We start from the raw sequence: 11,621 nt of genomic DNA, 5'->3' as shown, positions 1-11,621 counted from the left end.
ATACTTAAATTGTGTTACTTAAAAATATTGATCAAATGTATGTACAATTATACAAGGATACAAACCACAAAGCTTTAGGATAAAATGAGTGAAGGACATAATCAAATATTTATAAACATATAATCAAATAATTAGTCAAGTTAGTATTTACAATACGTTGGATATTAAATTTTTCATTCCTGTCATATTATTTTTTATATAAAGTTTTAAAGATGTTTACCGTGTGCTCTAAGGGTAAATGGACAATGATAAGCAAGGTTGCAAAATTCGCTATTCGGGGATTAATCGGTCAGGAATCAGGATTTTGACAAGATTAATCGGAAATTAGGGAATTAATCGGGAATTAATCGGATTCTACTATATACATTGAAATATTAAATTTTAAAAATTTTATGTGTAAATATAGGAAAAAATCATATATATAAAAATAAATTTTAACATAATTGTCTAAAATTGTTCATTTTGCTCTAAAACTATAAAGTTCTAGTTGAATTCATGTAAAAATGATAACCATTTTTTACTTTTACCGACTTTGGTTCCCAAATTCGATTTTAACTCATCAATTGACGTTGACCGTTTAATTAAACGGATTTTTGGAAATCAGAACGGATTGCTCTTAAAAATGATTAATCGGAGATTAATCGGCGAGTAATCGGGTTTTTTACAACACTGATGATAAGTATACTATTACAAGTGAGATTTAAATCCCAACAATAACCTTAAAAAATTTAATATGGATTCTTTTTTTTTCACATATTTACCTTTAATTTTGAATTACTAAAGGAAATTTAGTATAAATAGATTAAGGGGAATGATTCTCACACACACTTTTTTTATCCTCACACACCTATTTTAACCTTTTTCTCTTCTAATAATACTCAATTGGTGTGTGAGGATCAAAAAAGTGTGTGTGAGAATCATCCCCCATAGATTAAGGGTAGATTTGTAAGAAAGTAATACGGAGTAATATTATAATTATTGGAGTTAGAATGTTAAAAGTAATATATGTCCTGCTGCTCTCATCAGTTGTTTCTTGCTCCCCGTCCACCCAGCCCTGGAGGACATCATTGACAGCGGATAGTCCTCCTGTTAGTCCTCGTGTTAGTCCTCCTGTTAGTCCTTGTGTTAGCCCTTTTGTAAAATGTTTGAGGACGGAGTATATGTATTTTGTTCATTGTACTAGTAGTATTAAAACTTGTACATTCTTTAATTAAATAATATAAGTGGGTCCAAATTTATTTGAGGGAGTATGTCGTGGTTGATAGTGTTTAGTCTTCGGGTTAGTCCTTATAAGGAAGTGCTAATGTGGCGGTGATGTAGCGGCTAATCCTCGGGAAGAAGCATGTCTTGGTTGGGACCACCCTTACTCCACAATCCCTTTTTTGAATTTGGTATTTTATACAAAAATGTATATGGAAGCAATCCAAATGTATTGCTTTCACATTAAATTAAATGTATAGTAAGAGAAAAAAAAAAGAAAAAGAAAAAAGTGGGAAATTAAATACGAATAATCTAAGACTTTTTTGCTCCGTTGGTCCTTCAATTATACACGAAATTGCAATTCGAGTCCCTCAAGTTTTTTTTGGATTTTCGAGTCCTTAAAATTGCAAAATTTTGCAATCCAAGTCCTTCCGTCAGTTTTCCGTCTAAATTAGTCGTTAACCCTTGACATGTGCCATGCATGTGAGGGTAAAATCATCTTTTACTCTTTTCTTCGACTTTTTTGCTCCGGTGGTCCTTCATTTATACACAAAATTGTAATCCAAGTCCCTCAAGTTTTTAATTCAACTTTTTATTTGTTTCTTTCATACACTTCATCTCCTTCCTTTACAATTAATTATTCATTAATCCATATATCATTCACATAATTATATTTAACATCCAAATGTCCCTCACTTAAAATACAAGGATACAATATCTTTTAGATTTTGAAGTAGGCATTATACACAAGTTGTATACTACTACCCTTCTTGTTTTTCATACTATTTCATGCTGTAACTAATCTCATTATTACAAAATAACTAATAATCCTATGAAATACAAGTTCATTGCCTTTCAAAAAAAAAAAAAAATACAAGTTCAGCTTTCATCATCCAACTCAAAAGACTGTCTTCTCCTTAGAGACTCAAGCACTGCAGCCGATCTCGCCTTACTCTTCAACCCACCACCCGTTGACGACTTGAGCTTAGGCACGTTCATGGCACTAAGTGACGGTGTCCCTGCACCCTGGTTAACATCCCTCAAAACCGACTTAGCCGTTACTTCAGCCAATGCACCAGCCATGGCTGAACTGACTCTTGAACCCGCGTTGACAGTATTTACATTTACGCCCTTACCAACAGCCTCTGCAGCAGTAGATTTAGCCTTGAGTGACTCATACTTTTGTATGTCATAAATAAGTTCTTTCTGCAGCTGTTTATCAGCAACGAGCATCTCATCAATCTCGTTTTTGTAATCTTTAAGAAGGATTCTAAGGCATTCCATGAGAGATCCTGTAAGCGGGCTGTTTTTGCTCTCCAGTAGACGTTTTAATTCTATAAAAATCGGGATTGTGTTTTGGATTAGGCCTTTTTTCACAACTTGAGTTATAACTCGTCCTCTTGCAGCGTTCTCTGCTGCAGGTTCTTCTTCCATTTCAGAGGTTTCCATTGATTGCCCTTTGTTAGTTGGAATTCTTATTTCTTTACAAGAAAGAATCTGAAACGCATCCTGAGAATTTAAAAATAATAACAATTAATCAACGTATTTATATTTATAGAATAGAATTCGTCATGCATGATAATACCTTATGATCTTGTGAACCAAAAGCAATAATCTTTTCGAATAAAACTGTAGAACATGAACTGAGTGATCAACTAAAACTGTTTACACAAAATTATAATTTTATATTTTAAACATTTTCAAATATATCATCATTATTTATGTTTATTAATTATTATTGAAATTATTATAAGCCCGAAGGTCCCTCCGCTAACTATCAACAAACCACCACCCTCCAAACAAGAACAACCATGATGCTGATTCACAGACTAGTTAACTGGATAAACTTATAATAGCATTACCATATCGTCCCTACTTTGGAATTTAGAACGTGACTAAAAGGAATAACAACTTAATTTAATTACAAGTATCTAATAAAGAAACTTGCAACAAAGGCATGAAATAATTATCAATCTTTATTTAAATAAAAAAAAAAGAAGAAGAATACCTGTAGAACAGACTGGCAGGTAACATCCTCAATCTTGAGCATACCATCAGATGCAGAGGCCAAAATCTCAGCACATACCTTAGCAAATGTAGCCAAAAGATGCTCCGGAGCCATTTGTTTCAGTAAAGAAACATATATATGCATTCTTTGAGACCTCGACTTCTCATCGTTACCTCTACAACGTTAACAAAACATAAAATAAAAAATATTTAACGCTCGCTAAGTAGCAGAAAGCAATAGAATTTGAAGATTGACTTAACAACAATTCACGTGATTACCGAATGGAAAAAAGAAGTGTTTCTTTTCGAGAACTTCCAGAGTTGCTCTGTCCAGTATGGGCATTACAGTCATTTAACACAAAGATTGCCTCAACAAAACTGTTATAAGCTAAAAGTGGTGCCTTTACTGTGAAAAGATGTAAAAACAAGTTAAGCACCAGGGTTTGACTTTGACCAAAGTAGCAGAATCAAATGATTTACTAAAAAAGTTTACCTTTTAATATATTCCCGAACAGATAGTCGGCAAGTTGCCGTATTTTCTCTGACTCGTCAACAAGAGATAACAGAAACCGAAGAAAGAGTACGCCTCTCCATTTCACATAGTCTCGCTAAACATAAATAGACTCGTGTCATGATACAAAATTCATTCACTAGACAAGTAAAAGTTGTTGACTTTCGTGTCTTTGGCCTTAAAAGAGTCAATATTTACCATAACGTGTATAATTTAAGTGTACCTGTAATAATCTTGAGAGAAGTGTGAATGTCTGTCTTCTAACCAGTTCACAAGGATCACGAAGGCATTTGGTGATGTTTGGTATATAACTATCAAAAGCAAAGTCAAACATGAGTATTTCACAAAAAGGCACACAGAATCCATTTGTTGGTTGTAGTACATTGAACCAGAAACTTTTTTCACCAGGGACGAATTTTTTTTTAAAAGCGTTCACATTCACTGTAAATTTTTTTCTTCCATTCTTTCATGAAAATACAACCTTTTGGGTCATGAGCTTTTAGGTTAGGGGCAAAATATGGAGGCTGTTGGGCAAAATACAACCTTTTTTCTTCAAAGTAAAGAGCCCAACAATGAAAAAGATGGAGGCTTTTGGGTCATGGACTTTTTGGTTGGGGAAAATTAAGAAATCTGAAATTTTAACCTTAAAATTTCAGTTCCACTGGGGCAGCAGGTGGCAGGTGCCCCCTGTCCCACTCTAGTTTCGCCCATGCAGGTGACAGGTTGTGCAGGTTAGTAAAGAAAGGGTCATGTTGGGTTGACCCACAAGCACATTTTGTGTATTTAAAAAAGCTATTTATGAATATTACATGTGTAAGGTTGTATGCATTAAAAATAGACTTCGGATGACTTTTAAACAGTTTCCTTGTAGAATTTAGCTACACTAGTTTATTTGACCTGTGTCTTATTTGAGATAGAACACAATCCAACTCGACCCATTCATATGTGAAGAAACTGAAATTGCCACATCTAGTAAAAAGTGAATATATGTATGACCCTCACCAATCAACCAAGGCAGTATATCGTACACAGAAATCAGTCATCGTTACAACAATATTGTTACGAACGGCTGCGCTGTCGCTTTTTTCCATCTCCTGCAGCAAGAATGTTGAAATTAAATGAAAAAATTTGAAAACAAAATACAATTATGAACAAACAAGGCTAACCTGAACAAACAATGGTATATAGCGTTTTGCAAGTTTGTCGTCGGCAAGACAAATTTTGCCCATTGCCAGCCAAGCTTGATTATATAATGAAGGAGCAGTCTGCTTAATTGACACTGAAACCCCTGATACCTTTTTAAGTTTCGGGTCAGAAATAGAACTTTCTGATGTGATGATGTTATGTAAAACGGGAACAATGGCTTTCAAATCAGCCGAAGGGCAAACGGTAACAAGTGATCCAATGGTGTAAACAGCACTAACAGCTTGATTTAATAATCTTGACATGGTTGTTGATGATCTATTACCCTTTCGGGACCCACTTAGTGGTGTAAATAAGCTACTATCTGTGTTAACTTTCGAGTATTTTGTCATGTAATTTTCAAGAGTTTTGGAAGCTTTTGAAAGTAGCTGATGCACCCACTTGATCACGAGGGCATCAGCCTCCTCGGGGTCTTTAGCCTTTCTTTTGCACAACGTTCTGAGTGCCTTCACATGAGCATTAACCTATATCACACAACACTATTCTCAATTGGTATTTTTATGTGGATAATTAAAAGAAAAAGTAATGTGCTTCAGTTGTATTTTCAAAAGTTAAAAACTTTTTATACATGGCAATCTTATACCCTAACCGATTTTCAGATGCCATATCAAAGTTACTACTTTGGTTACCTTAAATCATAAATCTTGAAAACCGAAAAAGAAACTCACCTAAAGTATGTCACCCTTTTTTTTGGAAAGTTTCCCTTTTTTGCAATAAAATTTTGTAATTAATCAGTTAAGACAGTAAGTACCTCCATAGAATGCATGTTAAAATCCTCGATTCGTTTAAGCAAATTGTGAGCTAAATCTGCTGCAGGTTCAGGAGGCAATTCGACAGATACATTAGAAATTGTTTGCAAGAGGAATACACGGTCTCCGGCCCAATCAAAAGAATTAGATTCTGTACCAACTACTTCTTCATCAACTGGGTCATTGGATGATTCATGTTGGTCAAGAAGTTGCCAATGGTGATAAAGAAACTCCCAATCAACTGATTTTAATAAGAATCCAGAAACTTCAGATAAAAGGAACCATGCACCGGGCGGTGCAACCCAGTTTTCAACCGGTTTTGAATCGGCTAACCATGTAGACTCAGAATTTTTAATGATGTTTTGAAGTGAAATAACAACTCTGGGCTTTAGTTTCTTTTTCTTTCCAAGATTATTGCATATTTTTTTGACCCATGGACTCACTTCACCATTGCATACTTCTTTTAGTAGACCCAAGACTCCATTTTGGTCAACTTTTAAGTTAGACCCAACTTGTGAGATCCGATCCAATACCAATTCAAGAAACAAGTTCTCACATTCTTCTTGGATACTAGTTTCATTGTCTGTAATTAAACATGGGACCGAATGTAACCACTCCTTAGTCACCTTGTCATCATGAAATTTCCTGAATGTCTACCACCAATAACATACAAACAAAAAATAAAATTGTAAGCATCATAAATAAACTTTCCTAAGGAATCAAATAGAACCAATTAATAAGCATAACCAAGTAAACTTCAAGCACTTAAGGGGTGATTTTTGGTTAACAAAGTATGAATTTCCTAAGGAAAACAACAACATATAGATAACAGATTGAGATCAAACCTCAGATAAGGCAGAAATGGCAGCCTTCCTTATACTAACAAGTTGATCAGAACAAGCCACGCCCATAATCTTTAACAACGTATCATCAAATCCACCACCTTCACCTTGAAGACCAGTCAACTTAGATATTAAAACAAGTGCTGATTTCCTCACAGCCGCCTTCTCATCAACACAACGTTTTCGCAACACATCATTAATCCCGCCATCTTCACCGAATCCCATTACTTTCATCAACACTGTCTTATTCTCACCCTTCCCTGATAAGAAGCCAACTAATTGTGCTAAATTAGTAAAAGCCCGTGCTCTAACTCCTGCAGTAGAATCAGAACATCTTTGTAACAGTGCTTGCAGACACCTAAATCCCCAAGAATCCTCATACCCAGTTTCCAAACACCCCCCTAACGGATCGTCTAATGACATTATCAGATTAAGAATAAGATCAACAGCAAGTAGTCTTAGTTGAGGTTTTCCAAGAGTCATTTTCACTACATAATCAGCAAAGTCTACTCGGTCTCTATCTTCTAAAGCTTTAACTATTTCAAGTATTGATTCAACAGCCAAAGCTCTAAGCTCAGCCCGTTCAGGGGCTTTACCAACCAAATACTTTGGAAAGTTAACCATTGCTTTTCGAATCTCATCAGAATCCTTTGCCATTACAGCCAACTTGTTCACCACAAACAATAGCCCAAAAGTTCTTGCCTGTGATTTAGACATTAAAATCAACGAAGAAAGAGACTTTAACACCTCAGCTGCAGTTACCATCTTATCTCCATGCTCAGATTTTAATAATTCACACAAAATCTCTGAACATAAGTGGCATAACTTATTGTAATGCAACGAATTCCCACAAGATTCAAGTGCAATCACTGGAATCTCAACCACAGTTTGAACTAAAGCCTTCAAACAATCAGGAAACCTATCTAAATGAATCAAACCTACAACAAGTTGTAATCTTTCAATCACGGGAAACAAAACCCTAACATCAAATTCTCTTGGTGTCTCCCTCTCATCATCACCCAATTCGACACTCTTACCTTTATTTTTAGACTTACCACCACCGCCCCTCTTCTTTCTAACTACATTACCCGACGGTGGACCTGATTGATGATTCTTGAAAGACCTTCGAATGGTCCGGAGTAAGGGATGAAAAGCCATGGGGTTAAAAAGAGACAGAACATGAGAATTTGGGGTTAACAGGACCGACAGGTAGACTTTCGATGCCAGGAGAGATAAGTGAGGTCCACCTGAGTCTATTGCCACAGTGAGTGGGCGGAGTAGGGACGATGATAGAGACAAACTTTTTGAGGAGAGTTCATCAGATAGAGTTTCGAATTCAATTGGATCGTCTTTGTCAATAGTATAGTCTAGTATTTTTTGAAGAGCTAATAAAGCAGACTCTGAAAGTGGTGTCTCATTGTTGTGTGTTTCAAGTTCTGTAACTATTTCGTTAATAGCTTCTTCCATGGATGCTAAACCGCCTCTCTGTCTAAACAATACAGAAGCCCAATACTCAAATCAGTAACTAATTGCATACTACTGTATACTATGTATGTATGTATGTATGTATGTATGTATACAGTATATTACTGTATACTATAAACTGGGCATTAGATTCAGCTCATGTAATAAATGAAGTGAAGTTCATTATGTCACAAACTAAACTAATAAATAATACACTTAAATGGAGAAATTAAAGCATCGAAATTGAATATTTGTGAAAATTGATGATGAAACCCTAGGTTTCAAATTTAGGGGTGATTGACCGATTTTAATGAATGTAAACGTTTTAATTGACCAAGAATTAGGGTTTAACTGAATACCTTGTTTGATTAAGAGGACTTAAAGCCTTGAGCGTATAGATTGCTGCAAGTGAAACAGTGAGATGCGAGACAAAAATGCAATGAAGCGGGAAGAGATGAAAAAGTGGGCGGGATTCAAATTCATTAAAATTACGTCTATAAAAAATTGGCAAAACAGGTCCTTTTACTTTTAAAATGTTACATTTTGCTCTTTACTGCATATCGCTTGAACAAATAATTTGTCCAAGTTATTATACAAAACACCACAATATATTTTATTATATTTATTATTTATTATATTTATATTTTATATTTATTTTCAATATAACGTTTAACATTTCATTTTGTAACAAAATACTAGATAGATAACACTAATGCCATATGCTTAGAACTTAAATATGTACATGACTAAAACGTCAAATTGATATTGCTAGATGAGTAACATTTTATCACGTTATATTTCAATGTACGTTACCTTAAAAATCTTTAGGTTGTGACAATTTATGATGAGCTGAACAGATTCCTTAACCACCTCCCACCAAGGATGCGCCAAAGACGATAAAAACCGTAAATTTTAAACAAACTACTAAGAGAATTTGAAATATTACACGTTTAAACATTTAAATGAATTGAAATGCTATCAGAAACTTAAACACAATAAGATAGATTTTTTTTAAAAATAGCATTGGTATTACCAAGTGCGAAGTCACAAGTTTTAATCCATGGTGTCACTATATAACAATCCATCCATTTTTGTATTATTTTATATAAGCATTGACGATAAAATAATAAGCTATTTTTTGTCAAATATATACTTCGTTCGTTTCATTATAAATGTTCACTTTAAAAATTCACAAAGTTTTATAAATTCTAAACTCCTCTCTTAACAAATAAGAGTGAAAAATAAAGTGGAGACTTTTTTAAGACCAGAATAATACAAGGGAGACAACGATGGATATTATTAATCTTTCTATGTAAACGTAATTATTGAAAATATTTTTTTAACGGTCAATTTTATTTAAGTTTTACTTAAAATGAAATAAAATAAAATGGACTCATTCACATGATAATGGACATCTTGGTTCATGCTAGAATGCACGTAGAATACAAAAAAGGACTTATTCAGGTTGAGACAAACTTTTACAATACCATTATGACTATTACATATGTAAGGGGTCATGTGGTTTATTGTGCATGCGTCAGTACTTGTAGATTCCAGAGTACAAGAAAGGACAACATTTGTTGCTCAAACTGCATTGAAAAATGTTATTTGTACAGTAGTGGAGCAAGGTATGAAAAAAATTCTTGGTCTCGGAAGCTCTTCTTCCAAGGTCAGGAGCCATGGAGCTAGAAGACCGTTCGACGATCCTAACAGTCAACGCGTTATATATAAATTGGACATTATGTCGCCGACATGTTCGGAAATCAAATTAACAGCACATGTCATGCATTAATGATATCAACATCTCATATAAATCTCAGTCATTGAGTGTTACTCAATATGTACGATCAAAGGTTTGAGGGTAATTTGAGAGTCGTACTCTACTACTTATAAAGTTTATATTTTGGTTATCTTAATTTAAATCTCTCGATATAATTTTGTGCATCCATACTCTTATTAACAACCATCTAGTATCTAGTGAATGAAATATTCTTTTAACTTTTGACCTTGAAAGGAGCTCAATCCCGAAAAAATTAGCGACAAATTGGTTAAACCAGGGGCAAAGTGACAAAAAGTTTCTCCAGATGCCACTTAGTTTGGTATTGTTTTCGACTTGTTTTAGATTGGATAGTGTTTGTTGGTTTGTATTTGTTTAGTCCTTTGTTTTGCACATGGTTAAGGCATTTTTCACGTTTTGTTCGTAGCTGCTTAGGTTGTGTTAGTCCCTTTTTTAGGGTCTTGGGTGGTTTGTTGTATGCTCGTGTCTCTCGATGTTTGGTTGTCTATTGTTCGAGCTTTGACGTTTGTTTTTTATGTTTTGTTTTGATTTTCTTTCGTCTTTGATTAAAGGGTTTTAGTTATTTACCTTTAGGACACAATGATAATATTGTGGTTCTTCAGGATGTTTGTTTTGTGCGTTTGATATGTAGTTTTTTGTAATATGGTGTAATAACCCGACTTTTCCGTTAAATACTTAACAATCATTTATTAAATTCAATGATTTTTCTACGCCAATTTTTTTATATATTTAAGAACATACTACTTTTGATATATGTTAATTTATCACTAGAAAATTTTGAAGATTAGTAATAAAGAAGTTAATAAGTGCAACTGATAACTTCTGAAATATATAAAAATAATTTATTTAAAAATAAAATGATAAATAAAAATATATAATAAATGATTAAATTGAATTTCAGCATCACTTGATTCATATCTATTTCTAGTCAATATTTAGATCCAAGTTGTAAGAATTTTTTTTATTTGTTATTTTTTTAAGAAAATACTACGGTTAGTGAAAATGGGAAAAATATCTTTTAAAACAACAAAACGTATGAATTTTTATTTTTTAATAATTATATTATATAATAATTGAGTTTCAAAAATCATTTTAATTAGTTAGGATATTCTTAAATTAAACCCGAGAAAATTAGTTTAAACATTCATGTTTTCAGTATTTAATTTAAAAATATAATAAATAAGTATTTTATGAAACACACCAACTAAGTATACGTCAAGATTCTAAAAGGTTTTGAACAATATATAAATATATTTTTTAATACAAAATAAATCAATTAAGTAAATCATATTAAGGTAAAATACATTGGGTTTTAGATAACGGATAAGAATTTAATAGAACCCGTGACTATACAGTTAATAATCGTGACATCTATAATTATAATTGCAAATAGATATAATACCAGTGTTTACCAAATTATTACACACGTGATATCTTATAACTACCCGTGACAGCTACAGTTTAAACCCGTGACTTCCCTTTTCTACTTATATTTGTGATCAAGATTCATTTCACCAAACACACACACATACGTATCTATCTTATTCTCTTCTTAAGAACACCCATTACTATTCATCATCATCATCATCGACAATCTTTTATCCTCGAGAACACCTTCAAGAAATTGTTTGATCATAAAATTGTTTACATATTCGGATTCCTCTCGAATAGCTCTACACATCCATACCAACAATTTCTTGATTAGAGTAAGTTTTAAAAACTCTAATTTTTGGGTTTTCATGTTTTTGTTACATATTAGGGGAAATATAGTGTCTAGTGCTCAAGTCATTGAATGTTTACAAATGAATTTGTGTTTAATTGATCATTTGAGTAGTTTTAATGAAATC

The 11,621-nt window shown here is 33.3% G+C and overlaps 1 protein-coding gene across 1 annotated transcript; it reads right to left on the bottom strand.

Moving 5' to 3' along the window:
• Positions 1–1,896: 1,896 nt before the first annotated feature.
• Positions 1,897–7,979, bottom strand: LOC139892665 (condensin-2 complex subunit CAP-D3). Its single transcript, XM_071875780.1, has 9 exons — positions 6,516–7,979; positions 5,673–6,323; positions 4,885–5,385; positions 4,721–4,812; positions 3,942–4,029; positions 3,701–3,815; positions 3,487–3,613; positions 3,209–3,383; positions 1,897–2,709 (listed from the first exon to the last, which is right to left on the bottom strand). The coding sequence occupies exons 1-9, from the start codon at positions 7,977–7,979 to the stop codon at positions 2,080–2,082; spliced, it is 3,843 nt and encodes a 1,280-aa protein (XP_071731881.1). The 3' UTR covers positions 1,897–2,079.
• Between the last annotated feature and the right edge of the window lie 3,642 nt (positions 7,980–11,621).

The sequence above is a fragment of the Rutidosis leptorrhynchoides genome, chromosome 2 (assembly GCF_046630445.1).
Source record: "Rutidosis leptorrhynchoides isolate AG116_Rl617_1_P2 chromosome 2, CSIRO_AGI_Rlap_v1, whole genome shotgun sequence".
Classification (NCBI taxonomy): Eukaryota; Viridiplantae; Streptophyta; class Magnoliopsida; order Asterales; family Asteraceae; genus Rutidosis; species Rutidosis leptorrhynchoides.
The sequence above is the reverse complement of the archived record's forward strand: the minus strand, read 5'-3'. Positions and strand labels throughout refer to the sequence as shown.